Source organism: Cucurbita maxima, unplaced genomic scaffold, assembly GCF_002738345.1.
Source record: "Cucurbita maxima cultivar Rimu unplaced genomic scaffold, Cmax_1.0 Cma_Scf00008, whole genome shotgun sequence".
Lineage (NCBI taxonomy): Eukaryota > Viridiplantae > Streptophyta > Magnoliopsida > Cucurbitales > Cucurbitaceae > Cucurbita > Cucurbita maxima.
The window spans coordinates 140,970-166,061 of record NW_019272024.1 but is presented as its reverse complement, the minus strand read 5'-3'; the positions used below and the strand labels follow the sequence as shown (position 1 = coordinate 166,061).

General features: G+C 37.4%; 8 protein-coding genes across 12 annotated transcripts in view; 6 read left to right on the top strand and 2 right to left on the bottom strand.

The window, feature by feature from the left end:
- Nucleotides 1-1,557: 1,557 nt before the first annotated feature.
- On the bottom strand, nt 1,558-3,573 carry LOC111482783 (thylakoid lumenal 17.4 kDa protein, chloroplastic-like). Its single transcript, XM_023128741.1, has 4 exons — nt 3,300-3,573; nt 2,766-2,890; nt 2,146-2,392; nt 1,558-1,908 (listed from the first exon to the last, which is right to left on the bottom strand). The coding sequence occupies exons 1-4, from the start codon at nt 3,535-3,537 to the stop codon at nt 1,685-1,687; spliced, it is 834 nt and encodes a 277-aa protein (XP_022984509.1). The 5' UTR covers nt 3,538-3,573; the 3' UTR covers nt 1,558-1,684.
- A 115-nt stretch (nt 3,574-3,688) lies between these two features.
- On the top strand, nt 3,689-8,870 carry LOC111482778 (exonuclease mut-7 homolog). Of its 2 annotated transcripts, XR_002718260.1 has the most exons (9): nt 3,689-4,124; nt 4,230-4,361; nt 4,643-4,766; nt 5,680-6,119; nt 6,379-6,455; nt 6,573-6,708; nt 7,189-7,392; nt 7,826-8,249; nt 8,373-8,870. XR_002718260.1 is itself a non-coding variant. In XM_023128733.1 (8 exons), exons 1-8 carry the CDS (start codon nt 3,735-3,737, stop codon nt 7,883-7,885), a joined length of 1,563 nt encoding a protein of 520 aa, XP_022984501.1. In that variant the 5' UTR covers nt 3,689-3,734; the 3' UTR covers nt 7,886-8,870. The 2 variants fall into 2 exon arrangements, 1 of the variants encoding a protein (XP_022984501.1); XM_023128733.1 differs by having other exon boundaries at nt 7,826-8,870.
- Nucleotides 8,871-9,267: 397 nt separating this feature from the next.
- Nucleotides 9,268-10,525, top strand: LOC111482784 (dof zinc finger protein DOF5.7-like). The gene is made up of 2 exons (XM_023128742.1): nt 9,268-9,585; nt 9,673-10,525. Exons 1-2 carry the CDS (start codon nt 9,562-9,564, stop codon nt 10,351-10,353), a joined length of 705 nt encoding a protein of 234 aa, XP_022984510.1. The 5' UTR covers nt 9,268-9,561; the 3' UTR covers nt 10,354-10,525.
- Nucleotides 10,526-11,487: 962 nt separating this feature from the next.
- LOC111482785 (RNA-binding protein 2-like) lies at nt 11,488-15,783 on the top strand. Of its 3 annotated transcripts, XM_023128744.1 has the most exons (7): nt 11,488-11,840; nt 12,692-12,813; nt 12,914-13,151; nt 13,245-13,306; nt 13,393-13,474; nt 14,392-14,512; nt 14,632-14,953. In XM_023128744.1, exons 1-6 carry the CDS (start codon nt 11,747-11,749, stop codon nt 14,493-14,495), a joined length of 702 nt encoding a protein of 233 aa, XP_022984512.1. In that variant the 5' UTR covers nt 11,488-11,746; the 3' UTR covers nt 14,496-14,512; nt 14,632-14,953. The 3 variants fall into 3 exon arrangements, with proteins under 3 accessions (XP_022984512.1, XP_022984514.1, XP_022984513.1); XM_023128746.1 differs by lacking the exons at nt 14,392-14,512; nt 14,632-14,953 and adding an exon at nt 15,040-15,783; XM_023128745.1 differs by lacking the exons at nt 14,392-14,512; nt 14,632-14,953 and adding an exon at nt 13,561-13,732.
- Nucleotides 15,784-15,913: 130 nt separating this feature from the next.
- LOC111482787 (protein PLASTID TRANSCRIPTIONALLY ACTIVE 7-like) lies at nt 15,914-18,360 on the top strand. 2 transcript variants are annotated; one of them, XM_023128748.1, is made up of 4 exons: nt 15,914-16,034; nt 16,185-16,250; nt 16,340-16,405; nt 17,827-18,360. In XM_023128748.1, exons 1-4 carry the CDS (start codon nt 15,996-15,998, stop codon nt 18,160-18,162), a joined length of 507 nt encoding a protein of 168 aa, XP_022984516.1. In that variant the 5' UTR covers nt 15,914-15,995; the 3' UTR covers nt 18,163-18,360. The 2 variants fall into 2 exon arrangements, with proteins under 2 accessions (XP_022984516.1, XP_022984517.1); XM_023128749.1 differs by having other exon boundaries at nt 15,915-16,034; nt 16,194-16,250.
- A 327-nt stretch (nt 18,361-18,687) lies between these two features.
- LOC111482802 lies at nt 18,688-21,192 on the top strand. Its single transcript, XM_023128768.1, has 3 exons — nt 18,688-18,941; nt 20,294-20,453; nt 20,675-21,192. The coding sequence occupies exons 1-3, from the start codon at nt 18,848-18,850 to the stop codon at nt 20,925-20,927; spliced, it is 507 nt and encodes a 168-aa protein (XP_022984536.1). The 5' UTR covers nt 18,688-18,847; the 3' UTR covers nt 20,928-21,192.
- Nucleotides 21,193-21,453: 261 nt separating this feature from the next.
- Nucleotides 21,454-23,411, top strand: LOC111482801 (rhodanese-like domain-containing protein 14, chloroplastic). Its single transcript, XM_023128767.1, has 6 exons — nt 21,454-21,783; nt 21,920-21,966; nt 22,134-22,226; nt 22,304-22,442; nt 22,527-22,629; nt 22,933-23,411. Exons 1-6 carry the CDS (start codon nt 21,567-21,569, stop codon nt 23,045-23,047), a joined length of 714 nt encoding a protein of 237 aa, XP_022984535.1. The 5' UTR covers nt 21,454-21,566; the 3' UTR covers nt 23,048-23,411.
- Nucleotides 23,412-23,488: 77 nt separating this feature from the next.
- The window catches only part of LOC111482800 (ATPase family AAA domain-containing protein 1-B-like), a 4,444-nt gene continuing 2,840 nt past the window's right edge, over nt 23,489-25,092 (bottom strand). Inside the window, exons 3-5 of the mRNA XM_023128765.1 lie at nt 24,698-24,856; nt 24,185-24,480; nt 23,489-23,957 (exon numbers count right to left, since the gene is read on the bottom strand). Of these exons, the coding sequence (XP_022984533.1) occupies nt 23,757-23,957; nt 24,185-24,480; nt 24,698-24,856 (656 nt within the window). The 3' untranslated portion in view covers nt 23,489-23,756. The remainder of the gene's footprint in view (nt 23,958-24,184; nt 24,481-24,697; nt 24,857-25,092) is intronic.

Sequence of the window (25,092 nt, the reverse complement as noted above, 5' to 3'; positions counted from 1 at the left end):
TACCTTGTTAGGAGAGTGACCAAGACTCATCTTAGTATTGAAGTCCCCATACCTTCCTGCAAATGGATGGAATGAATCAAAATCCAGAGGGGTGGGTGAGTTACAGCTCTTGTATCTATCAAAATAGAAAGCAAGATCGACCTCATCAAACTTCTCTTCTGCGCTCGGTCCCATCGAGTTTGGAATTCGATATAGCTGTTGTATATATCATAGGCAGGGTGGAGAAATTCATCAAAATTGAGCTTTCCATCTCTGTCATGGTCCATGTGCCTGCATATTAAACACAAGCTGATGCTTCGGCTTTCCATTACCAAAGATCATTGAGTTTCATCCAATTCATTACAATTTACAACAACAATGGAAACAATAATCAATCAAACTCAAGACTAAACTCTCTCTACCATTTTCATTTTCCCAATATTTCTTATTTTAACGCTCAAACATGCAAAGAGACCATGACCCAGATCAGAGAAAAGAACATTGAGACACTGAATTCATGTCTTTTTTTCAGATTTCAGCGATGACCCATTGAAAAAGATGATAAAACATTTGTGTCTGCTAATTAATAACTTCAAAGAAGGAAAATGAAAGAGAAAACAGAGAGAAAAGTGTTGAAGGCTGCAAATGTAGAAATCTCTGATAGGGTAATGAAAACCAAAAGAGCATCATTTCTTGCAACATTTCTTGCCGAAATGAGCATCGCAGAAGGAAGCAGCAGTAGCATGATATAAAGAAAGAATGAATTAATTCCCATTTGCATCTGCTGCTCTGTTTGGAATACTCATTTGAGCAAGAAACATTGCAAGGAGGATGATAAAATTCACACCTCTCTCAACTCTCATTTACTGCAACCATAATTGGGCGATGATAAATGGAATTACATGAAGCAGAAGCATGTGGTTTAGTTTCTTATAAATAGAAACCAGGGAGGTGGAAAGCTGGCTTTGCAGGGAAATGAGCAAAAGAACATGAAGCTAGGGAATGGCGACAAAAGTGGTTCTGCCAGCCTGCTAATAACCTAAGGTTTCTTTCTTTTTAAATTTTTCTTCACAAGTCAGAACTCTGTCTGTCTCAATTATGTGTTGGGTTTGGTTGGTTTAGATTTTGAAGAGATAGGAATGTTGGGTAAGAAAGGACACAGATCTGAAAGAGAATGTCAGGTTGTATTGTGGAACGACAGCTGAAATTGCTTCAAAACCCAACAAACTTTCTCTAATCTTTTAACTATTCATTTTATTTTCTTCATGTGTAAATGGGTTTTCTTTCAGACACTCATTCCATTCCAAGGCTTCAATCATATTTCATAAACGCCAAACCATGTATGAAAATTGAAGAGTTCAAAAAAAAAAAATTTAAGCCCCGATCAATACCGTGGGAGAGTACTATGATCCCACTACACTAGATGCGCTTCTTTGATAAGATTAAGATTGAACTGTAAATTAAATTATAACAGATTAAAGTCACAGCCTCTAATAACAACGAAAGCAAAAACATCAGATTTTCTCCCTACAAAAAGTTATTGGTGGATGGGTTCAGAGTGCAAAAATGAAATGAAAATAGAAAACAGCATTAATGCTTCAATGGGAGAGGGGGTTCTCTCTTTGAAGATGTATTACTTATCAAACTCATCAAGTTGTTTATACAATACAATACATATGGTGAAACTATAAAAACTGTATTGAAATCATCGACATCCCAATTCAGCTCTTCCTTCAGGACTGATAGTTGGATTTACACAAAGCTTCTGAAGATCAATGTAGCCTATGATTGTGTCCTCAAAAACTGCATCTTGTAACTGAGCATCGTCAAATGTGGACCCTGAAAGTACAGTGTTCTTGAACAAAGCTCCTTGGAGATTGGCTTTTCCAAAATTTACCCTGTCTAGAACTGCATTCGAGAAATCAACACCTGCAATATGTAATGATATACTTAAAGCCATATTATGAGGAGGCTGGGATTTATTCTATAAACTAGCATGTGTTGAACTCGTGGATTTTGTCTCTGTACCATATCAAGTATTGGAAGCACTAGATGCGCTTCTTTGGAAACCAAGTCATTCTTAAAGCCATATTCGTGCTAGAACATGAAGATTTGTTACCAACCCACCTCCCTATTCGAGTGGGGGTGAGATAGAGAGAGTTTTACCCTTGAAGCTGGCTCCAACAGCATAAGCTTTTGACATCACCACTTCAGAGAGGTCTGCACCATCAAACTTTGCTTCTGACATCAACGCAGCAGCAAGAGATTTCCCTTTTAACTGGCTCTTTTCATTTGTGTAGTCACAGAAACGAAGATCAATTGGCTTATCATACACACCATTTGCTTGACCTATTGTGTTGCCAACAAAAGCACGCTCACATCGGTTGGGTTCTGTCGACAGTGGAGGAAGCCTCTGCAAGTCCCAGATACTATGAGTTCAACAGCTTTCTTCTTCAAACTCAAATATTATAAGTTGCTTGATGTTTGCCACAGAAAGTGGACGATGCTTATCAATCATGACTAGAAAAGGAAGAACATAAAAAAAAATAGAGTATCCGAAGGACGATGAACTGCATGCTAATAGAAAGACTGGTGAAGTAGAAAGCAGGGCTTCCAATCCAAATTACACATTCAATCCCCTCGAGAGTAACTAGGTTTAACATCTTAAGCCTAAATTTAACTTCATGATAAGTTTTTGGCTTATGTACCCAAACATCATGGTAAGTTTGAATATCTAAGAAGTCATGTCAATGGTTAAATCGGTACTAAACCCAAAAGTTATTAACCTGATTAGCTGCAAACGCAGGAGAGGTATTTGTCAAAGCCCAAACAGCAAGAAGACCACAAGCTACAGAACCAATATGGTTGCAGGGTGACAAGCTCTCTCTTGGTTCTGCCCCATCCCTATTAGCTGTAATTGCAGCACAGGAACGCTTTTTTCATCAGTTAATAAAATGGTATGCCAGAAAAGGCTCCATTAAAATATAACTCATAATGCTTGGATACACATTCAGTTAAAGTCCAGTTCACATGATATTCCTTTCCTTTCCCTCTACTTGGTGAAGATTTCAAATTGCTATCAGCTAAGCACATTTCAGGAGAAAACAATTTGCACAGCCACCATCTTGATTCTAAGCCTAACAACATAAGACCCGAGAAGAAGAAAACAGTTCTCCCCAGATTCTGACGCAATTTACCCACAAAAGGGTACTCAGTGTAGCAATGATTCGAGTAAACAAACGCATTAAACAAGTGTTCAAAGACAAAGTACGTGAAAGTTGAGACAGAAAAAACTCGAAGCAGATAGAAGAAATGGTAACCTGAGCAACTGATACGGGCGAGCGAATGGGAAAATGGGGCTATAATTGGTGGGTGTTTTGCAGAGAAGAACCTGCGAGAGAAACCATTCTGAGAGAATGGAATTGATAAAGTCGCCATTTGGAAAGATGAATTCCCTCCCGCTCGCTCTGCCGACTTATCCGTTCTGATATGTTGGGGATCTGATCTTGACAACGTGGCAGTACACGTAGGATTTTCACTTAGAATATCCGTTTCCATTATAGTTAAGATTTATTACAAGCATGGGATATAAATTTGGATAATTAAAAATAAATAGATAGACTAAAAGAAAAGAAAAGAAAAGAAAAGAAATATAAAGCACAATCACAGCGAAGATTGTGCTTCAACCCGACATATATATATATATATATGCAATCCCGCGTATTAATCGAATTTCACGTTTTATACGTCTTCTTATGGATCCCCCGAACGGCCGGCCTTCCTTCGAAATCCACATTGTCTCTTCCGTCGACTCTCCTGACTTCAGTCAGCTAACCCGAACGCTGACTCGCTCTAAGCTTATTGCGCTCGACGCCGAGTGGAAGCCCCTTCGATCTCCTAATCATTCTTCATTTCCCAGAGTCTCGCTTCTCCAGATCGCTTGCCAATTCCACTTGGACCAGCCGAATGATTCCGTGGTTTTTTTGCTCGACCTGCTGTCGCTTCCTTTATCCTCAGTTGGGGATTTGTTAAGGGATGTGTTTGTTTCACCCCATGTTTTGAAATTGGGTTTTCGATTTAAGCAAGATTTAGTTAACTTGTCGACTACTTTCTGCTCCTATGGCGGCGTCTCTGGGCTTGATCGTGTAAGTGTTTGCCGCTTTTGTTTCGTTTCGTTTTGTAGCTCGTATTTGAGTTACGGTGTTTCCAGGTCAGTATTTTAAGTTTCTCCTTTTATGTATTTTTTCTAGATTGAACCCTTTATGGATATTACGAGCATATACAATCATCTTCACCATAAGCAATATGGAAGAAAGATGCATAAGCAAGCGAAGAGTCTTGCCGCTATCTGCAGTGAAGTTCTGGAATTTTCTCTTTCGAAGGTTTGCCCATTTCACTTCCACATGTTTCTCGTTTCACGTTCTTTAACAGTACTTCAAATTACCTTTTTGTTTGCATGTACCCAATATTAGCTGTTATATATTTTTTCAATTCAGTGATGTTTGATAACCAAATTATTCAGTTGTAGCTGTCCTAGTAGGCTGTTTTGGTGGTCTTTTAGAGCTTTCTCTTGAATCTTCCCGATGAGCTGAGGCTCTTCCTCAAGTCCATATGATGAAGTACTTTTGTACTAATTGTTAATCTTGATTTGTATCTTCTTTAGGAACTTCAATGTAGTGATTGGTCCTATCGTCCCCTTACAGAAGAGCAGATAGCATACGCAGCCATGGATGCCCACTGCCTGCTCGAAATCTTTAATATCTTCAACTCCAAGGTTCTACAAGAAGGTCTGTCGTGTCTGAACCTTGGGATTTCTGTTGATCCATAATACTTCTATCTATAAGAAAGCCTGAAAGAAAATGATTTCTTGAGTTTCCATGTTAATATTACCCAATGAGCTCAGAGGACATTTAACTCCGTAAAGAAGTAATATAGGAAGAATATAATGCCTGTGTCCTTCATGTCTATGGGATTCTAGTTAGCAGTGTTTTTCTCTTTTTTCATTTTTTTTTTATTTAAAAAAAGATAGAAAAGAGTCTTTTCCTCCTCCACTCCAAATTATATTAACAGTTTTATCAGTTCTCTAGAACATTTTCTTGTGCTTGGGAACTCCACAACTAATGGTGGCTATTGATTCTATTTTTTTTCAAAGTCTGAATTCATTGCCATTGAAGTCTACTAATTCGATTGCCAAAACTTTTGATTCACCCTTGCATGTTCTCAAGCCAATAGCTGATTTACATCACATATAAGGAATCAGATGGATGTTACACATTATTTAGCATATTAAACAAGTCATTTTAGGTAGAAACCTCTGTAGTTGTTACAATATTGATGTGGTCAACTGTTGTTCTGAAAGTTTATGATTACCTCATGCATACCGAAGCCTATATTCACGATGCTATTATAGATTGATGGGAAAGAGCAATATTGGAAGTTGCAGCTCAGTATGCACCATATGAAGTCAAACCAGTTTGGTTCCCTTCAACTTCCCTCTTAGAGCAACTGCCTTTCTCTAAGTATATGAGAATTGGTTAGAATTTCTACTATTTATTTTGCTGCTTCCTAGATTTTGCAGATTTTTACTCCCCACCCCCTTCCAAGTATAAATGATAGCAAAGTGATTAACTGTCCCTGTGTGTTGGATTTTCAACTATCCTATAGATTATGAAATTTGTGATTCTTAATTCTAATTTCCAGGAGATGTTTTAAGGAATGTTTCAGTTCCTTCCATTGAAATGAATCTTGGGTTGAAAGTGATTCTGGAAAAGCAAGATTCGCATGAGAAGATATTAAGGACCAAGATTTCTGAAGCCTCATACATTATCAGAGCTACTGCATCTGATTTTCCACAGAGTACGGCTACTGTAAGGGCACATTGTTCTGCGTCATCGAGTATAAATTGTATGCCTATGGATGAAGGTCTTCTGAAAATTGTCAAGAGATATGGTGAAAAAATTATTTTGAAAGAGTCAGACAAAATGCCCAGGACCTCCAAAAGAAAAGGCAAGAGATCATCAACTATGAAAGTGGTTTGCAGTGAAAAGAAAATACTGGGAGTTGAAGATTGGCAGGGCCAACCACCGTGGGATTTGTCCTTAGGGGGTGATGGATGCCCTAAATTTCTATGTGATGTTATGGTAAATATTTATTTTTCTCCCTTTCTCCTTGAGGCTTGTAGGCTTTATTTTCTTAAATGAATGTTATGCAAAGTTACAAGACAAGAAGAAACTAAAAAATAGAGCTCTCATATTTTAGGGATCAGTCAAATTCTGAATCATTGAATATAGCACTTCTAGTAAAAAGTGTTTTTGGTTAATATCTTGCTCAATGAGTGTTTTGTAGGCCCAAGTTTAAGGGATAAGAATAGTTCTAATGGATGATAAATGTCTACTCCAGGTTGAAGGTCTGGCAAAACATCTGCGTTGTATTGGGATTGATGCTGCAGTTCCGTTTTCCAAAAAGCCGGACTCTAGGTTTTAATCATTAACAGTTTTAATGCCTTACATTTTGCTTATTTTGCAGATTTAATTTGTTTGTTATCTATGGAGATATTATCCATGCAATCTTTTGTAATTCTTTATCATATGTAGGGAATTAATTGATCAAGCATGCAAGGAGAAGAGAGTACTCTTGACCAGGGATGCTAAACTGCTGAGACATGAGTATTTGCTATGCAATCAAATATACAGAGTTAAAAGTCTTCTAAAGAACGAGCAGTTACTCGAGGTATAGATGCCAATTTATTATAATTATTGGCTATGGAAGTCAAAAGCACTAGTTAGCATATAGTGGACCAACCACGGTGGTGATCTTGGAAACAATTTTGTGAGAGAACTAAGCCTCTTGAACGTTCCTTAAATTCCTGGATCTCCTTCTTTCGATAATAATACAAATTACAATATCACATTGGCTTTCATGTATCAAATGCGGGTCCCTATCACTCTCCATTTCAAATTCGGTGGAGAATTATAGGTTGAAAGATTTTTGGAGATGGGAACGGAAAAAGGAACTTGTAATTAGATCAATGAAGTAATAAAGATTTAGAGCCTTGGGACTTTGGAGTATCTTGCCTTAACAGCCTAGTTCTGGAAACAAAATCAAATCTCCAGTTCGGTTATTTTGTAGATAGGAGGCCCATGATTCTAATTTTTCAATCATTTAAAGTGACTATACAATTGTATAACACCTAAAATTTATCTGTTGTAGGTTATTGAAACTTTCAATTTGAAAATTAGTGAGGATCAGCTGATGTCTAGATGTACCAAATGCAATGGAAGGTTTATTCAAAAGCCGCTTACAACGGAGGAGGCTGTGCTGGCAGCAAAGGGGTTCCAAAGAATTCCGGACTGTTTGTTCGACAAGAATTTAGAGTTCTGGCAGTGCATGGACTGTCACCAACTATACTGGGAGGTAATATTCTTCTGTGCCTTCGTTCTGCAATGAGAAAAACTTTTGAGTGGGGAGGTCTTCATGCACTGAGACAATATTGGTAATACATTCTTTTTGAGGCTTAACAATTTAAGCTATGCAATACCTGGCGATAAAATATTGAACTTTCTCATAAAGGGATAAATAGTAAAGCATAAGATTGATTTTGTTTAGTCTTTTTTTTTACTTATTTAATGGCCCCAACTATTAATGTCTCACCTGATAAAGAGGTCACTTCGCATTCTTCATTTGCACCTTAGTCTTTTGTTACATTTAGAAATGAAAAGGGTAACGAACATCAGCTTTAATATATATACTTCGAAATTTTGCAATTTGAAGTTATTAGCATTTGTATCATTTATTGTTGCCTAGGTGTTCTGGTATATCTGATGCAGCCTCTCCGCATTTTTTACAGGGGACACAATATCACAATGCAGTCCAGAAGTTCATTGATGTTTGCAAGTTGAATGAGTAGGTTAAAATGAATGATCACCATGAACAAAGGATCTAAGCAATTTTCTCTCCAGCAGTATCTGCTCCTCAGCTTCATCATTCTGTATACGACCAACTAGCACACCTCTTGGCTATGGAGCATCCACCGAGTCAACTCCTGGGGGGAAATTTCAGGTGCAGACAATGAGGATCGGGTGACTTACTGGTAAATTGCGATGGAAAAAAATTGGAGCATGAGTTTAGCCTTTCCAGTTACGAATATTCATACCTCGTTCAAATTATAATGTTTTTCATGAAATTCTTTTTCTTAACCTTACTGATTGGTTTTGGACTTTCAACTCTCTTTTCACGAGTTGTTGATAGTGAAGATATACATTGCATATTAGGTAAGGCATACGAGAAACTTCACCTTTACATTGCTTAAACCTCTTTCTTTTGGAAAAGAAATAGCAGTGCATTTCCCATAAAAGCCAAAATTTACTATTTCCTCTTCATTTGTTGTCATGAAGGATGTAAAAGAAGATTTTTACCTCTCATACACATGAAGCTGAATCATAAAAGCACATAGGTTTAACTTCATTGGCCTGCTTTTTCCACATTATTCAAAGTCAAGTTAGAAAGGGCAGATTATGATATGAAAGATGGGGGTAATCTTTCATTTTCGATGGCTGATTTTCAGCACCTGATCAAGTGGGAAGTGGGAAAACTTAAAGTTGAAGTTTAAATCCTTGTCAATGGTTGATTCTTTGAAGGGTCCCACCTGCTAATTCTGCTTAGTGGGTGGATCCACCCATGCTTGATTTTGGGCTATAGAGTCTGTCTTGTAAAGATTGCAATGTTTATAAGGGGAATGCCTTCTGGGTTGAGGCATAGGAGGGATAATAATTGTGCCATATTTAGTCACTATGCTCGTGTGAGTATTTTTTTCCTCTGTTGATCCTGCAACTAAAATTTTAGCCATGAAAAGACATGGACCTTTGTCACGAGCAATGACATGCTCGTTTTCACTCAGTGACCACCTAACAATCAAATCACTCAAAAAAATTTGGACAGTTTTATTTTTCAACTTTGGTTGGATACATATTCACGGTATTGCTTTGTGATGGTATAATATCACCTTATGTGCAAAGACGTTCCTCCAAAATCATATCGTGACAAACGCATGAATTATGATGTGAAAATTGATTCTATTCTACTTTAAGCTCCTTGTACAAATAACCTTGTTTTGATTTTATCTCCAGCCTTGAAAAAACTTGTTATTTTTGAAGTTTTGGCAATGATAATTAATATATTTAGATATAATAAATCAAACATAAACGTATAGGTAGGCAAAAAGAATATATACGATACAAGTATACTAATTTGGTGTAGGATGTGTAGTGTATATACGATACTAGTATACTAATTTGGTTTCTAGCATGGTGAAATTAGCGCCAAAAAGAAATTCCCCATGGAATTAAAGACTAAAGAGCATGAGGAAGAAGAGTTAGGAAACATAGTAAAAGCATATTATGACGAAGAAAGGTGGGTTGAGACAATAATAAAAGCACTCAGCTTTCTCTCTCCAACTGTTGGCCGACACACATAATAAAGAGCCGCACAAAGGCAGTGCTGGATCTTGCTTTTGGACCATCTGCAAGAAATAAAGAACACAGAACTGCACTTTGCGGATCTCCTTCATAACTCTCCATCCTAACAATGGATTCTGCTCGATGGCCACAGGTATGGCTGATTGATTGACCCTTCTCTTATCTAATGGAAATCTGTGTGTGTGTGTGTGTGTGTTGAGATGAATATTGGGGCATGCAGGTTGAGGTTAAAAGCATGGAACTAGAGGAAGAGGGTAGAAGGGCAGGTTTGGAGAGAAAAGCAAAGCCTGGGAAAGATCAAATATTGAACTGCCCACGATGCAATTCCAACAACACGAAGTTCTGTTACTACAACAATTACAGCCTCTCCCAGCCAAGATACTTCTGCAAGTCTTGTAGAAGATATTGGACAGCAGGTGGGTCCTTGAGGAACATCCCAGTGGGTGGCGCCTCCAGGAAGAACAAGAGACCTCCTTCACCCAATTTTCCATCACCTCCAAAGAACAACAATAAGGATTACATGAGTAATGGTGATGATGATGATCAGGGCAACTCCCAATCATCCAATATCAATACTCCTTGCCCTTCTGCTACTAATATTGCTACTTGTTGGCTGTCGTGTGATGGTATGAATGATCAAATAATGGTGAGAAGCAGTGGAATAATGTCCCCAAGGGAGCTGATTCCTTTTATACCCATGCCTGTACCAGCTCCTCCGCAGCCCACTACTAGTACTATTACTGCACCCGATGCTTGTAACCCTTCAACGACATTATTCACCACTACTGTGGAGGATTTCAAGCAACTTCCAACCATCATTTCTACTGATCATCAAAATGGAGCCAAGTTGGGAGAGGTTCCTGCTTTTTGGAATGGGATTTACGGAGGAGGTTCATGGTGAGCTTCATCACAAAATAAGCTAAAGCTGAATATATACATATATGTAACTAAAGTTGGGATGATTTGATTTTCTCATAGCATTTTTATGTATTTATTTGTGTTTAGGGATCCTCATATTTTCTGCATAATCTCACTCAAAATTATGAATTACAGAAGATCAAAATTCAAACTTTATAAACTCTAGAATGAACAACTATCAATGCTTCAAAATACACTCAAGTAAGGGTTAAATTGCCACGAACGATGATGGCAGACACAATAACACATACCCTTTCAATCAAACATCACATGTTAGGCCTAATTACCTTGTAGCTTCTATGGCATGCCTAGTGTGTTGACACAAATATATTCCATTTCAAATTTTTATTTAATGTTATTGATTAGTGTTGATTAACATGGAATTTAGAGCTGATAGGGTTCTTCTTACTATCATTGCTTACTTTCATTAATGCATTGCATGATTTGTATGATCAAAAGGATATGAATAACAAAAGACAAGTAGATTTAAAGAGGAAGGAATCATAGGGTTTGGTTTCCCTAAGTTTTTAAATTCTTTTTATAATAAGGGTTGAGAATGGAAAAGCCGTAGGAGAATGATGATCATCATGAAATCCATTTGCATTTCAAAGTTTGGTTGGTGAAATGTAACTTTCAAAGTGTGGTATTCCATTTTTATTTTTCTTTATTCTTCTCAACTTCTCCACAAATTTGGAAGGATCTTGCTTTAACTACGCTTCAATCCTTTTATTTTAAAACTGAGCGAACAAAAAAAAAGTAATGTCATTTATCTCATTCAAATCAGTAAATTATTTCAAAAATGATTTTGAAGTTCATAAATTTACTAATAATTATGCATGTCACGCTCATTCGCAGCGGCGTATAAACTTTGGCTCGCGTGCATGAGCTAGTGTCACTATTCCCTACTTGAATTTATGAACTTGTTACTTTTTAAAATATTGAAATCATAAACAAATATCAAAATTACTACTTGACAATAATATTTTGAATGAGTGAAACTTAGAAGTAACTCAAATATGGTCTTACACTAAACTTAACCTACCAAATGGAGGAGTAGTTTTTTTTTTAATGAAAAAAATAGTTTCGATAAAGTTACAAAATTTAAGGAGGACGAAGATCTATGTGTGTGTGTATAGTTCCGAAATGGTAATAATTTTATATCCCAATTGAGAGATAGAGCAGGCAAGAACCGGAGGAAATCCGAATCATTGATGTTGTCTGTCTGTTCCATGAAAGTAAAATTGTGAACTTTGCAAATAATAGAGTCCCATCGCCCCAACCGAACGGCTTCCCAAAGGGAACAACCGGGCTGACCTACCTTGAGCATTGAAGGGACTCGCTGTTTCATCCTAAATTCACCGCCTTTTTGAAGGAGCATGTCGGACGCTTATTGGAGGTATAGCGACTCGCAGCAGCAACCTCCGTCGTCGGTTCCTTCCGTCGCCGGGAAGCGCCCTCGCGTCGATTACGGTAATAAACAAACAACTCCATTGTCTACCCTCTTTCCCGCTTGTTTCGTACATTTGGAATTAGGGTTTTCTTGAGGTCACTGAATTTGAGGTTTCCCCATATGTCCCGAGTTGCTAAATTGTACTTCGATTTTAACGAACTTTGAGTGGAAGATGGGATTACTGGAAAACAGTAATATGCAGAGATTGATTCTGTTAACATGGGTTTTCTCTTAAAATCTTATCTTCATCCATTTGCTGTAGACATGTTAGGAAATTTCCAGAATGGTTGGAAGGGATTAAGTGCGATTTGTGCATGATTCTGTTGTCCTCCAAGATATTTTCTTGCTCTATATATCAAAATTTTACTGATTCGCTGACCACGTTTTGTGGAACTAAGTATCTCCATAAGTCAAATTAGACAAATTTATTGGTTTTCACGAGTGTTAGGATGGTAGTGACTAGAGGGTGTCCTTAATGCGCACTTTGAAATTATCTGTTCTCCTATTATCGAGTTCTTACTTGTAACATTTTGGTTAAAGGCTCAAAGTACGCCACTAAAGGAATGCGTTTTTGTCAACCATGTTTCTAGTTTCTATTCAGAGTACGATTCTTTAAGAAATTTTCCAGAAACAAACCAATTCATTAAAACAAGAAGGTAAAATGGTGGTCTATTAATGTTCATAACTGAAAGCTTTGCATATTAATGTTCACATCATTCTTTATGTTCTTGACCTAGTACACTTTAATTTTTTCGAGTCATGATGTCACTGTTGATTGAAGCAACACAATTCTGTGTGACCTCCTTTGCAGACACTTTGTTTCTTTTTCTTTTCTTTATTTGGCACATAATTCGTGGTTAATGTCTTGTAGATACCAGTGGTCCTCACGATTTGCCCAACTATTACCCTCGTCAAGATGATAGACCAATCCTCCAAGGAATTAAAAGCGTTGATTCCATCAATGAGTCCTATGAACGTTACCTGCGCAGCTCGGTACTTGTTTCACTTTGAAGGTTCAATTCTGTTTTCTATGTGTTTTCACATTCAAGTTCATTCTATTTAACCACGCAACTTCTTTTTTTTTTTTTTCCAGAAAATTTCATCTTATGGTGAACAGTCTGCTAGACCCGTTGGTGGGGGAGTTCCTGGTCATTCAATCAATGATCCTCCTCCTATAGTCGGGATTGGGGGTGTGGTTTCAGGGGCCAATGTTAATGATAGAAGTGCGAGCTTTGGAGGTGGAAGGCCTAACGTACCCCTTCCTCCAGATGCTTCTAATACACTATTTGTTGAAGGCTTGCCTTCCAGCTGTACACGGCGTGAAATAGCTCGTATCTTTTTCTAATTTTTTCCATTTAGCATTCTTGTATTGTTAAAGGCATTCTTGTATTGTGTTACATTGTCTCCCTCACATTCCCCCGTAGATATATTTCGCCCTTTTGTGGGCTACAAAGAAGTGAGACTTGTTAACAAGGAATCCAGAAATGTAAGTTGATATGTTGAAACTCTGTTTTCATTTAATATGGGACGCCATTAACTAAAAAATGAATTTTCTTTACCTAACGTGTGCAGCCTGGAAGAGATTCAGTGGTGCTTGGTTTTGTAGATTTTGTGAGTCCTGCCCATGCAGCCACGGCAATGGATGCCTTACAAGGTGTGCTTGCAGCTTTAATTATCAATTTCTTTACCGTTGTTTTCTGGCTGTTGAACATTTGCACTTTCGTTTTTGTCTATCGACAGATGTCACTATCGGAGAATTATGTGCCTTTAATTTATATATTTATTTTGACTTGTCTTCACGAAAAAGTTATCCATTTGTCTTTCTCCTGCATAATTTGTGATGTCCTTTTGATATCTTTACCCAAACATGGGCACATTTGTGTTTATATATCTATACAAGCTATTTTCCCAATGTACAGATTCAGACATGTTTGGGGATGGTTTTTTATGTGTATCATATGGCTCTCTTTTCTCCATAGTGGGAATGTATTTGCATGTGTATCATAGGGTTCTTAGATTCCAAGTTGTGTGGCGTGAAGAATTTGAGTTTGTCGATGCTATCCTGCATTCGACCGGTGGGAAATCTTGTTAGTTATGTGATTGGTATCATAGATTATGCAGTCCAGCATCTCATGTTGACTTTCTGTTCTTCAGCAGATGTGAATCTTATTACATTTAGGACCAACTAGCCGTGAAGTTTTAAATTATGTTTATTAGTTTAATTGTGATTAACTCGATGATCTTTGACCTATACATTCGATACCCTTTCTAATATTCACGTTAAAATTTGGACTTGGAGTCGTGATTCATACACCTCAGTTGTTAGGAAGACTAAATCATGGTCGCCAAACTCAACCATGAGATCACATCGCCATGAGTGTAATAAGTTCCTTTGTGATATGCCCTTTTGAATTAAGTAGTAAAGTTAAGTATGATAAAATATAAAGGTGATAATTATACCATTTGTGATTCAAATCGTTTTGCTGCGCCTTGTATCCGATATCTGTTCTTTTCCTATCTCGTCGTTCTACACGTAGCTGTTGCATATATCAGTCGAGCTCGATTTTGCAGGTTATAAATTTGATGAGTTTGACCGTGACTCGGTCAATTTAAGGTTGCAATTTGCTCGCTTTCCTGGTGCAAGGTCAGGTGGTGGGCATCGTGGAAAGCGTTGAATTATGTGATTTCGCAGGTGATAAAACGCCTTCTTTGATCCTCTCGACCAATTATTTTCTTTGCCACATGGTAAAGTCCAAGGAAAAGTTTATTTAAACATTGAATCACTCTAAATCGTGGATGAATCTTGTGTAGGATTTGCGCGTACTGTGAAGTTATGAATTTGAGGCAATGTGACAGTCAGGATATCAAAAACCGGAGCGTATTAGTTAGGACCGATTGAATTCGTAAACATTAATGTGTTGGAATCTTGTGATTTGGAGCGTTATTTTATGTTTACAATCTCACTCTGTATTTATGCGTGCTGCTACGAACGTGTTGTTGAGCTGTGCTGTGGGATAAATTTTTGCGTTGATCATTATTTTCGACTCAGTGAGAATTTCAGCTCAACAATATCCAGACATGAGTTCAGCGACGAAAAGAAGTAGTCTTACTTATAGATTACACTTCATTGTTATTTTCCTTCATTTTTCAATTTAAAACTATGTTCCAAAGCTGTGCATTTTCTCTGAGAAGAGTTTTTCTTTACTGCAATGTGATCAGGTAGAGAATAAACTGCATTCTCGAGCTGACATGATGCATTGAGTTTGGAGACTACCGAATGCTGTAAATTGGAGTATTCATTTTTTAGATCTTTGGTGGTTTCTTGCACCATCGCTCTAGACATCGGATTCACAACACTTCTCCGCCCTAGCCCTATATTGGAAATGCTTTCCCCCCTGGGCATGTATAGATGCAATTCCAATTGTGGAGTCACTACTGAAGGCTAACTGATTAGCCCTATATTGGGTTTCTCGTTATGACTGCAAGGAGCTTTGGCAATTGCTGCCAAGACTTAAGCCTGGCTTGATATTGATTTGTTGCTTGTGGCCTTTTCTACTGGTGAGTGATTGGGTTGATTTGGGGCTCAAGAAAACGTATATGCAGAATTGAATAGCAACATGATTCTGGTGTATCAGAAATAGACAATGGGAGTGCAAGTAATAGGAACCAACTTCATATCAGAGCTTGTTGTTGCTGCTACTGCATTTATGGTGAGGAAATTTATGCACACAAAACGTGCTTGTCTGTGTTATCAAGAGGACATTTTTCTGTAATAATGGAGGAAGTCTTTGCTTCCAGCTTAGAGACAGAAGGTGGGAAAGGTTATAGAATCCGCATTGTTGTTGATTTCTTTTACAAATATTCCTTGCAAATTAAGCAATAGAAATGGGGATTCAAACCAAAGGCTTGTTTTTACTTCACTCTCAATCCCGAGTGATAACTGGAATAGGGCTAACATTTTAACTGTTTTAACTGTTTGGACTAAGTAAAAAAAAAAAAAATAAATAAATAAAATAAATAAAAACTGGATTAGGGCTAAATAAGTGATAACTTAGAAGAGGACATTTTTTCTTGAAATTTTGAGGAGATGGGTTATTTATCCAAAAATCCTACGCTTCGAAAAAAACTCGTCGTCTCGTCTGTAAATATCATCCGAAAGTGAAGATAGGACAGCGATGACTTCTCCAATCCCGACACTCTCCTTTGCTTCCCCTGTAATCACTCTCTCTCTGTTTGGCTCTTCGGCATATTAATGGCGCAATCTCGAATATGAATATTCTGCTTTATGCCTTTGTTGATCTTTCTATCTTTAGCTTCTCTTTCAAAATACATCAAATTTTGCTTATGTTGCCCATTTTTTCTAGTTGTTTCAGAGGATACAGACGAGGGCGGGAATTTCTCATGGATTTAACTTTCCTCCGCGGTTACAGGTTAAGATTCGAGAGATTCTCTCAACATCAAAGTTAAACATGCTCTCTTCGGCCCTTATTGTTCATGTCTTGTTGTTTTAAGTTTTCAGGTGGCCGCCAGAAAGCAAAGAGATGGTGAGGGTGTCGGTCGGCGAGTGTGGCGACGAAGAAAATTGGTATGGAGAACGTGCTTGTTCTTTCTCTAAATTTCTCCCTTGCACCTATGTCTTTTATCTCATTCGTTTTCCATTTCGTGTCACTCTCCTTATCTGTGATTTTATTCCTTTGCGTTTAATCGAGTTAAGTTCTTCAAATTTAGATGTTTAGGGTAGTTCTACGACGAAGATTTTGGGTAGTAGATAGTAGGTTCTACGAGACAAGCACCTGTAGAAAACTGAAACACCACGAGTCTACCTTACAATAAAGAAGAAGAAATGGAAGTATTGCAATGTGCTAAATTTGTTAAAGGGTCACTAGTTGGTACATGTTATCTACTATGTGTGATACATGTGTTGAAGGGTCACTTGTACATGTATAGATACATGTAAAAGTACATGTATGAATAGATGCATGTAGGTTCATTAGTTCCTAATAAATAGGTGCACGATTATTGGATAATGAATGGTAATGGAGAATGTCCCAAATTACCTATATATATGTATGTTGGCATTGGTGGAATGCGTAGAAAATCAATCAAGCATTCCTTCCTAGTTTTCAAAGTTCTTTTCTCTTAAAGAATTCTACCAAATTTCTTGGACCTATATTTTCTTGTGCACAATGGTAGCCGACTTTTCTAACCAGGCCCTCTAGGTTTGAATCTATGGTTTCTTCTACTAAAAGAACAATTTTTTTTTGTAGCATTCAGTTTCATGTACCACATTTTCGTATCAATTTTTTTTTTGTTCTACTTCAGTTGGAACATTATTCATCTATTGGATTCCACTCTCTTTTCTATTTTAGCTCTTTGTTTAACAAACATTGAGAATTTAATCATTGCTTCTGCAATATTTTCTCATCTTTCTCTCTTTTTTTTACCAACACTTTGCTATTAGGTATAGTTTGTCATCTACAGTACAACACTGATGTGTAAACTTTGGGAAGAACTAATTTGTATTTGGTGTTTTTTACGGCGATTATTGGAGATGTTATGCTTGTTATAGCTTCTGTTTAGAGTAATGAAACCAAATGAATGGTGTTTTATCGGTAACTATTTAAATGTGGATGTCAGAATGATTCCGTTTTTCAATCCATCAAACTTGATAATTAATCTCGATTAGGACACAAGCTCCATGGGTAGTTAAGTTGAGAACATTCGTAGAGAATGTGGGATTATAGGTTCATGGTGGTATAGGATATGCAACTGCTACAAGTTTCTTAGTAACCATACATGTAGATCAGGCAGTTGTCTAGATGAAATTAGGTGAGATGTGTAAATTGGCCTAGATACAACGATGTAGGATTGAAGCTTGAAATCGTTTATGATGTAGAACATCTTCGCTAAGATGAGAATTAGTCATAATCACTCATCATCATTTTGGCAGACTTCTATATGTTGTTCTCATTGACATTGAAACATTGAATTGGATTCATTGTGCAGACGAAGAAGGATGAGATGTCGATCTTCAAAATGGATCGAATCCCATTCCTTGAAGAACAGGTAAGGAAGGTGAAGGAACAGGGGAAGCTTATAACAATGGACATCGAAAGACTTCTGCTATCAGAGGACAACCGCTTCGATTTTGTGAACGAGGTTGCAGCAGAGGCTAAGGAATACGTGGAGAACAATCGTGACGAATATGGGGGTTCCAAGAAAGCCATTCTTCATGTTCTTAGCAACCGAGTGAACGATGCAGGGTTCTATCGGCCGGATGCATATGCAGAAGAGGACCCATTTAAACCCGGACCTCATTATCTCAAACAAGAATTTACTTGAACAACCTTATTACAATATCCATTTTCCTATACAAACTTAGTCTATGTAGTAATTTGCTTTACCTACTCTGTTGTTGTATGTTCGCTACTGCATATTTCTCTTGTGATTAAGAATCCTGCTTGCATTTTACTTACAATTGAGAAGGAATGCCACTACATAAGCAGAGAATATAATGCAAATATTTGCTGCTTTCCTTCACTAAATTCTCTTTACTTCTCTGTAGTTGAAAAAAATTGTAATATATGGGCTTTCGAGAAATGTTTAATTATAGTTATTTCAAAATTAAATGATTTCTTCTAAGCATGTGGGCTTCGGATCTCATCTGACCCAATTTCTGGATGGATTTTAGGCCTTTAATGATTTAAATGGGCCGCATATGGGCTTCGGATCTCATCTGGACCAATTCCATCCGAAGATGTCTGTCTGTCGTGATAAGTGAACAAGAACGCGAGTATCGTGGTTTCCCATACTCTCAAGAAACACCAATTCATTTGTATGTGTCTCTTTTTTTACTCTAAATATAATCTTGATTGGCCACCGTTGAAAATAAAATTAAATAAAGAAAATGTAAATCAGCCCGAAGACTGTACCCGCGAGAAACATCAGAACTGTTTCCTTCAGAATTTTCTTGAGATTCTTAGTTTCTGTGGAGAGGTATTTGTTTGACAAGAGAGTGACCACATATATGATCGAGCTGAAGATGGAAAGATTGCCAGCGGAAATCTGCTTGAAGATATTCTGTTTGTTGGATTCCCAGAGCCTCGCAACCGCACTTCAAGGTCAGCGTCATGTTACCGCTAAATTAAATTCTTCTAACTTTCTTGAATTTTACGTACAATTGGTCTATTTAGCTATTTGCTGATCAATCCATTAGAATTTAGCTAGAATTTTGCAATCTTTCCTTGGAGGAATTATGAGGTTCTGCTTTTCCGATTGATGTTTAGTTCAATTGACTAGTTTTCATCGGATATTTGACAAATCCAGACAAATTATGATCTTTACTGATTAGTTTCTGATCCAAAAGATCTGATATGGTCTTCAGAAATTTTCTATGGATTTTCTTTCGTGTATGTATTCTGATTTGATGTTTGCGTCTTCTTAACTGGATAAACTGTATGGAGTGCAGCGTATTGCTGGGAGAATTAATATTTATAGATGAACTGTATATAAGTTTTATCATGATTTGTAATTACCTCATGATGCATTCATGCTAATGTGTGTCAAATTTAACGCTGTTCTGTTCATATATGTTGAACTGAAATGGAATGAGGTGAGACTGCAAACCATCACCTGCAAATCGTCACCATGAAGAATTTTTGGTAAACTAAGTGTATATTTCCCCGAGATGCTTGATCATTGCTTGACTTATCCCCCAATTTATGAAGATTCATTGAAGTTAGAAGGCTTGGCAGAGTAAATCATTTTTCAACAAGTTTTCCTTATTCTTCTTAATGTATGTCAACCACCCGGTTGAGTTGAAAGGGTTGACATGGCAGCTTGTTTAGAATTCTACACAAACTCTCACAACTTAAATCACATTCAATATGAATATATATCCATGACATTTGAACTCAATAAACCTATATATATCACATGTTATGAAACTTGAGTAACCTTGGTTAAATCTAACAGACTTTTAGAAAGATGATCAGCAGGGATTTGACACTCCCCAATCTAATGGATTAGATGTCATAGGAAGATTTAACTTGATTGGTAGGAATGATATTTCGAAGTTGCTAATGATCCCCCCTCTTTCTTACTGGTCTGAGTTGAAGGGGAGATTTGCCATCAAAGTTGAAGAGAAAAGTTGCTCTGATGGAATGAAACCTAGATGAAGAAGGAAATCATCTTTCTAACATAGGATAATGAGGAACATCCTTTGCCTTCCTTTGTTGTTACTATATTACCAACAAACTTTTGACACGGAGCCAACTAAAAGTAGAATTGAGTTTCTAAGGGTAATTTTATAATATTAGTGAACTCAGGGACCAAGATGAATAGATAAATAAATAAAATATAGGAATGAAAACTAGATTTACTCTGGAATTTCCTCAATAGTTGATCCCCACCCGCTGTTGATTTATGCTTCAATTGACTTTTAGCTATTAACTCTGCACCCTGCTGCTTGAAGTCTGCAGGAAGTGGAACTCCTTAGCTTCAGACAATATCTTATGGTCGAATTTATTCAAAGAGAGGTGGGGGGAAGACCATGCTGCATTTTATCACCCAGTTGGTTCGAAGTCATGGAAGGATTCATATGAAGTGCAAGATCGATGTGACCGATTTGGACTGTGAGTCACATTCTTCTTCTTATCACTCAATTTAAGGGGACACTATGTTTTCCTTAATTCTTTGATCCCGTTAAGTCAAATATTGCGTTTCCTGGGTTTATGTTTGACAAGATAAACCATGTTTTTGATAAATACTAAAGCTAGAGTAGAGATTTGAATCATAATTTATGATTACAATATATGTTTATTTGTGCTTCATATGACATAGAAACTGTAACCAGGGGCCTAAGAATAATCCGAGAAGGGAGCGACTACTACCTCATTCACCAAGGTGAAATTCAGAGACACCTGGGTTCAAGAAGACAAAAGAATGGACAGACTAGTTTTCTTCCTTTGAGTTCAAAAAGAGAGTTGCTATCAGAAGGACTTCTCGATGAAGACAAATCCTGTCGAGGAATTCTGGACAGAATCCTTTTCTTCATTGGAGACTTGGAAGTTGCTTCAACGGATGCAAAGCGTAGCAGGGCTCTGTGAAGCTTCCTTCAGTCTGCAAAAATTATGTGAATTTTATGTATAATAATCATTTGTGTATGTTGACATTGAATTCTGTCCAAGTGTAGAATATATATCGTATGTTCCTTGAAATGCCATAAATAAGTTCATCTTCTTCAAGCACTTTGTATTGAGACCTCAAACCAAAGCCTTACGCCGCCAGTATGAAACCAGCATACTCGACAAGGTGCTCAATGTTTCTACGACCAAATATAAATATGTAATATACATGAGTCGAAGCGAAAAATTGCAGTTGTTGTGGTAATGTCTTTCAAGCTCCTCCATTACAAGTAGATGTTTTTTTGGAAAGTCGAGGATGCCCTTCTGTTCAGAGTCTCCTCAAACTACTTCCAAGGGTCTGTAAGTAAATTATAAAACAGCTCAGAAATATTCAATAAAGTTGCTATTTTCGGATGAAGGAAATCTATATGGAAGTGGGTTAGATAAAATATCCACCACAGACTCGGATTATCAGAAATCTAAATCCGCAATCACTTGCCCCACAAGCTCTCAAATATCTACCCGTGCTGAGTAGGTGGAAGAATACAATTATACATAAGCATCGACATCATATGTTGGGCATTTTCTTTTAGTTGATTTCACTGGACGAAGATCCTAAAGATGGCTGCTTTTGCCCCGCTGCCGTTAACTTCGCCTTCTTTACATCCTGTTGTCCAATTCTCACCTCTTGTGTTCTCCTCAAAAGTTCTATATGACCCAAGTTCCCATTGCCTCACCGTCGGATCAATAAGACATGCAAGGCAAAAATTCACCTCCCAGACTAACCCGAGGAGCCTGATAATCCTTGGTGCAGCAACAAAAAGAGCAAAAACACCAGGTATTCTCTTCTAGTTGATCTAATATTTAATCAGACAGTGCTCTTTTTCCAGGTAATATGGTAGAAATTTCAATCTTTTTAGTTTTAATTCACTAGCATAAAAGTGGGTTTATTCTCGTCTATCTGGAGGATTCAGCTGAAGAGGATTGGAAGGTGAAGAGGGAACTTCTGCTGCAGAAAAGGGTTCGACTCTCTATCCACCTCTCGAGTGTATATTGGATGAGTGTTCGGTTTCATTAATCTAAAACTACATGGAAACACATTACACTTGTTTTCGTCACAAGATCCGAGTTTTGGTCATAACAAAGCTTGAAATTTTATGAACATGAGAATTAAGATCTTTACTGCAGGTTAGGAGTGTGGATGCGAATGAAGCTCTGCGCCTTCAGAAGGAAAATAACTTCGTGATTCTTGATGTGAGGCCAGAAGCAGAATTCAAAGAGGTTAGTAGAGTATTTTTTTTCTTTAAGTCTAGAACAACCAATGAAATGTTACATCTTATTTCCACTTTTTGGTGTAGGGCCATCCACCAGGGGCCATTAATGTGCAAATTTACAGGCTGATAAAGGAGTGGACAGCATGGGACATAGCCAGGCGAGCTGCATTTGCATTTTTTGGCATCTTTTCGGGTACAGAAGAAAACCCAGAATTCTTGCAAAGTAAGTTGCTTATGAACACCTTCTTCACTTGACGCCTTGTTCTCAAGTGATATGGAGAAGTGAATGACCGAGTGTATTCTACAGGTGTAGAATCTAAAATAGCTAAAGATGCCAAAATAATAGTAGCATGCTCATCAGGTGGAACAATGAAACCTACCCAGAATCTTCCAGAAGGTCAACAATCAAGGTACTCGAGCTCTTGACAGTAACTTTTTGAGTTTTCTCAACTTTGCAGAGTAATATGCATATTATATGAGCATTACATGTTTTTTTTTTATATTTTACAAGTATCACTCATCGTTTGGTTAACACTGTTCAACGGGTTGAACAGTGCAAACAATGATTTGTTCAACGAGTATTAACAAGATGAAGAATCAATAAGATGAATCTGCAGTCCAAAATCGCATGTGCCTTCTGTTTCTTGCTTGAGGTTTATTTGCTTTTTCACTGCAATTGGAAAATAAGTTTTAAGTTTTGACGCTTTTAACAGGTCATTGATAGCAGCCTACTTGTTGGTTCTCAATGGCTACACCAATGTATTTCATTTAGAAGGTGGTCTCTATAATTGGTTCAAAGAAGGATTGCCTGTAGATTCAGAAGAGTAAGATGGTCTCTACAAGATTTTCGGAAGTAAAATAGGTTGTCATTTTTGGTGGGCGCCCCATTAGAGAGCAGAGCCAAGTGCTCTGGCAAGACTTGCTTGGGTTGTGAGTGTTAACCACTACAGCATCCCCAGGATCCTCCTTTGTAAATGTTCAATTATAAGTTGGACAGAATGGAAGACTAGATTTTGTTTCACTGCGGAAATACCCATTCCCGTTTGATGTTTAGTTTGCAATGAAAAATGTGTATGCATAAGTTTTCGCTGTAATGCTGCAACTATTATGATATTCCAGTTGAGGTATTGAACTCATAAATCTGTAAATTCGTTCAGCTTATTAAAAGCTAGAAGATTGTATGTCCTATGAATCACAGTCACCGAAACTTATCAGTTATCAGGCAGTAGGACTGGGTTGTCGCATAATAATTCGTCAATTACATGCTGCTTGAGCTTGTTAAAAATTACATGCTGAAGGTTGAATAGGTTTCCCTTTAACAATTATAGAACCATCAATGTTTAAAATAGTGGAAACAATTGTATGTATATTACAAAACTCATCTACTCAAACTCATCGACAAGATTTCCCTATAACAATTATGGAACCATCAATGTTAAAACGATGGCGTTACAGTGATAAATGAAACACAAATCTCTCCCACTCTCCATGGGTGGTCTTTTTCCTGCACCAACATGGAGTGAAGTCCGGATATCTCTCAAGGGTCATCGTCTTCTGATCCAACATTCGGAAGGGAAATGCCAAACTTAGAGAGTTCGCTCAAAACTGCTTGAATCCGGGGATCACTGCTCTCTGTCCGAAGCGACTCTAATCCAGCATATTCGCTAGCAACAACCTTTGTCTTCCTTGATGAGATGAGAGCGGACTCCATATCTGACTGTGACAATGGCCTCGGGGACTGAAAAGTAATAATGTAAGAGAAACTGAGAAACATAAAGGGAGGAAAAGGAAGAGGAAAGGAGGAAATGACACGTCCACGAAAAGCTCAACAAGTGTATTAGCAAGGCCTCTCAGTCTAGAATCTAAATGACAATTTCAATTCATTGTAACTCCAATTATAAGAATTGACAAGGGCTGGCAGACAAAACATCAGGAACAAGGAAAACGAAGATGATGATAACTTACATTAGATTGTTTTCCAATTTTTTCTTCATCCAAAAGATCCCTGATTGGGAAGTATGCAGCTTTCTTGCAGAGCTCGAGAAGATCTGAACCAGTGTACCCCTCGCACAAGCTAGCTATGTGATCATAGTCAATGATGTCTTCAACCCTCTCACCCTTCAGAATCACATTTAGTATCTCAGCCCTCTCCCTTTTGTTGGGTACCCCAATTTCAAAAGCCTGAGGAAGCCTTCTTAGAATTGCTTCATCAAGTTCTGATGGACGATTGGTAGCAGCAAGGACCATAACACGTGCATTCTCTGTAGAAACAGAATAAAGTTCATCAAGCAAAAGCTTATTTTAAACTAACTGACTCGTTAAAATAGCAAATCAGATTTTTGAAAAACAAAATCCTGGTTATGGCCATGAAATTTTCCTTTTTTTCTTTTTCTTTTTATCTTGATTTTTTGTGATAAATTATAAAAGCACAGCAACCAATGCTTAAATATTCAGTAGTCTGTAGACATAGAAACTCACGATCTGTGGTAAATCCATCCCATAAAGCCATGAACTCAGTTTTCATGTTTGATAAAGCTTCATGATCACTAGAGCGTCGTTGACTCAAGAAACTGTCGACCTCATCAATAAAAATAATAGAAGGCTGAAGTTTATAAGCCAAGCTAAACACAGCAGCCACTGCAAAATGGTAGTTGATAAAGTTAAAATATAAAGGCAAAAACAAAATAGCATGTGTCTGACTATGACCAGTTGTATAATTTCTTAAAACAATGATCAGTTAGAAGTAGACCGAGTTTTATTACATACTTGATTGCTATGCTGAAGAAGAAATATACACTTACAATTGTGTATTTCATACATTATTACAATATATTCTACTTTTTCTTTTCTTTTTTTTTTTTTTTTTTTTTAGG

Coding starts and splice junctions, on each gene's coding strand:
- LOC111482783 (XM_023128741.1), bottom strand. CDS start 3,537: ATGGAAACGGATATTCTAAGTGAAAATCCTACGTGTACTGCCACGTTG. Junction 2,393..2,765: donor CTGCGTTTGCAGCTAATCAG/GTTAATAACTTT, acceptor TGGGACTTGCAG/AGGCTTCCTCCACTGTCGAC. Junction 1,909..2,145: donor TGTTGGAGCCAGCTTCAAGG/GTAAAACTCTCT, acceptor TACATATTGCAG/GTGTTGATTTCTCGAATGCA.
- LOC111482778 (XM_023128733.1), top strand. CDS start 3,735: ATGGATCCCCCGAACGGCCGGCCTTCCTTCGAAATCCACATTGTCTCT. Junction 6,456..6,572: donor TCCAAAAAGCCGGACTCTAG/GTTTTAATCATT, acceptor TATCATATGTAG/GGAATTAATTGATCAAGCAT. Junction 7,393..7,825: donor GTCACCAACTATACTGGGAG/GTAATATTCTTC, acceptor CATTTTTTACAG/GGGACACAATATCACAATGC.
- LOC111482784 (XM_023128742.1), top strand. CDS start 9,562: ATGGATTCTGCTCGATGGCCACAG. Junction 9,586..9,672: donor ATTCTGCTCGATGGCCACAG/GTATGGCTGATT, acceptor TGGGGCATGCAG/GTTGAGGTTAAAAGCATGGA.
- LOC111482785 (XM_023128744.1), top strand. CDS start 11,747: ATGTCGGACGCTTATTGGAGGTATAGCGACTCGCAGCAGCAACCTCCG. Junction 13,152..13,244: donor TACACGGCGTGAAATAGCTC/GTATCTTTTTCT, acceptor ATTCCCCCGTAG/ATATATTTCGCCCTTTTGTG. Junction 13,307..13,392: donor TTAACAAGGAATCCAGAAAT/GTAAGTTGATAT, acceptor TAACGTGTGCAG/CCTGGAAGAGATTCAGTGGT.
- LOC111482787 (XM_023128748.1), top strand. CDS start 15,996: ATGACTTCTCCAATCCCGACACTCTCCTTTGCTTCCCCT. Junction 16,251..16,339: donor ACTTTCCTCCGCGGTTACAG/GTTAAGATTCGA, acceptor TTAAGTTTTCAG/GTGGCCGCCAGAAAGCAAAG. Junction 16,406..17,826: donor TGTGGCGACGAAGAAAATTG/GTATGGAGAACG, acceptor TTCATTGTGCAG/ACGAAGAAGGATGAGATGTC.
- LOC111482802 (XM_023128768.1), top strand. CDS start 18,848: ATGATCGAGCTGAAGATGGAAAGATTGCCAGCGGAAATCTGCTTGAAG. Junction 18,942..20,293: donor CCTCGCAACCGCACTTCAAG/GTCAGCGTCATG, acceptor TGCTGCTTGAAG/TCTGCAGGAAGTGGAACTCC. Junction 20,454..20,674: donor CGATGTGACCGATTTGGACT/GTGAGTCACATT, acceptor AACTGTAACCAG/GGGCCTAAGAATAATCCGAG.
- LOC111482801 (XM_023128767.1), top strand. CDS start 21,567: ATGGCTGCTTTTGCCCCGCTGCCGTTAACTTCGCCTTCTTTACATCCT. Junction 21,784..21,919: donor AAAAAGAGCAAAAACACCAG/GTATTCTCTTCT, acceptor TGGAGGATTCAG/CTGAAGAGGATTGGAAGGTG. Junction 22,443..22,526: donor AAACCCAGAATTCTTGCAAA/GTAAGTTGCTTA, acceptor TGTATTCTACAG/GTGTAGAATCTAAAATAGCT.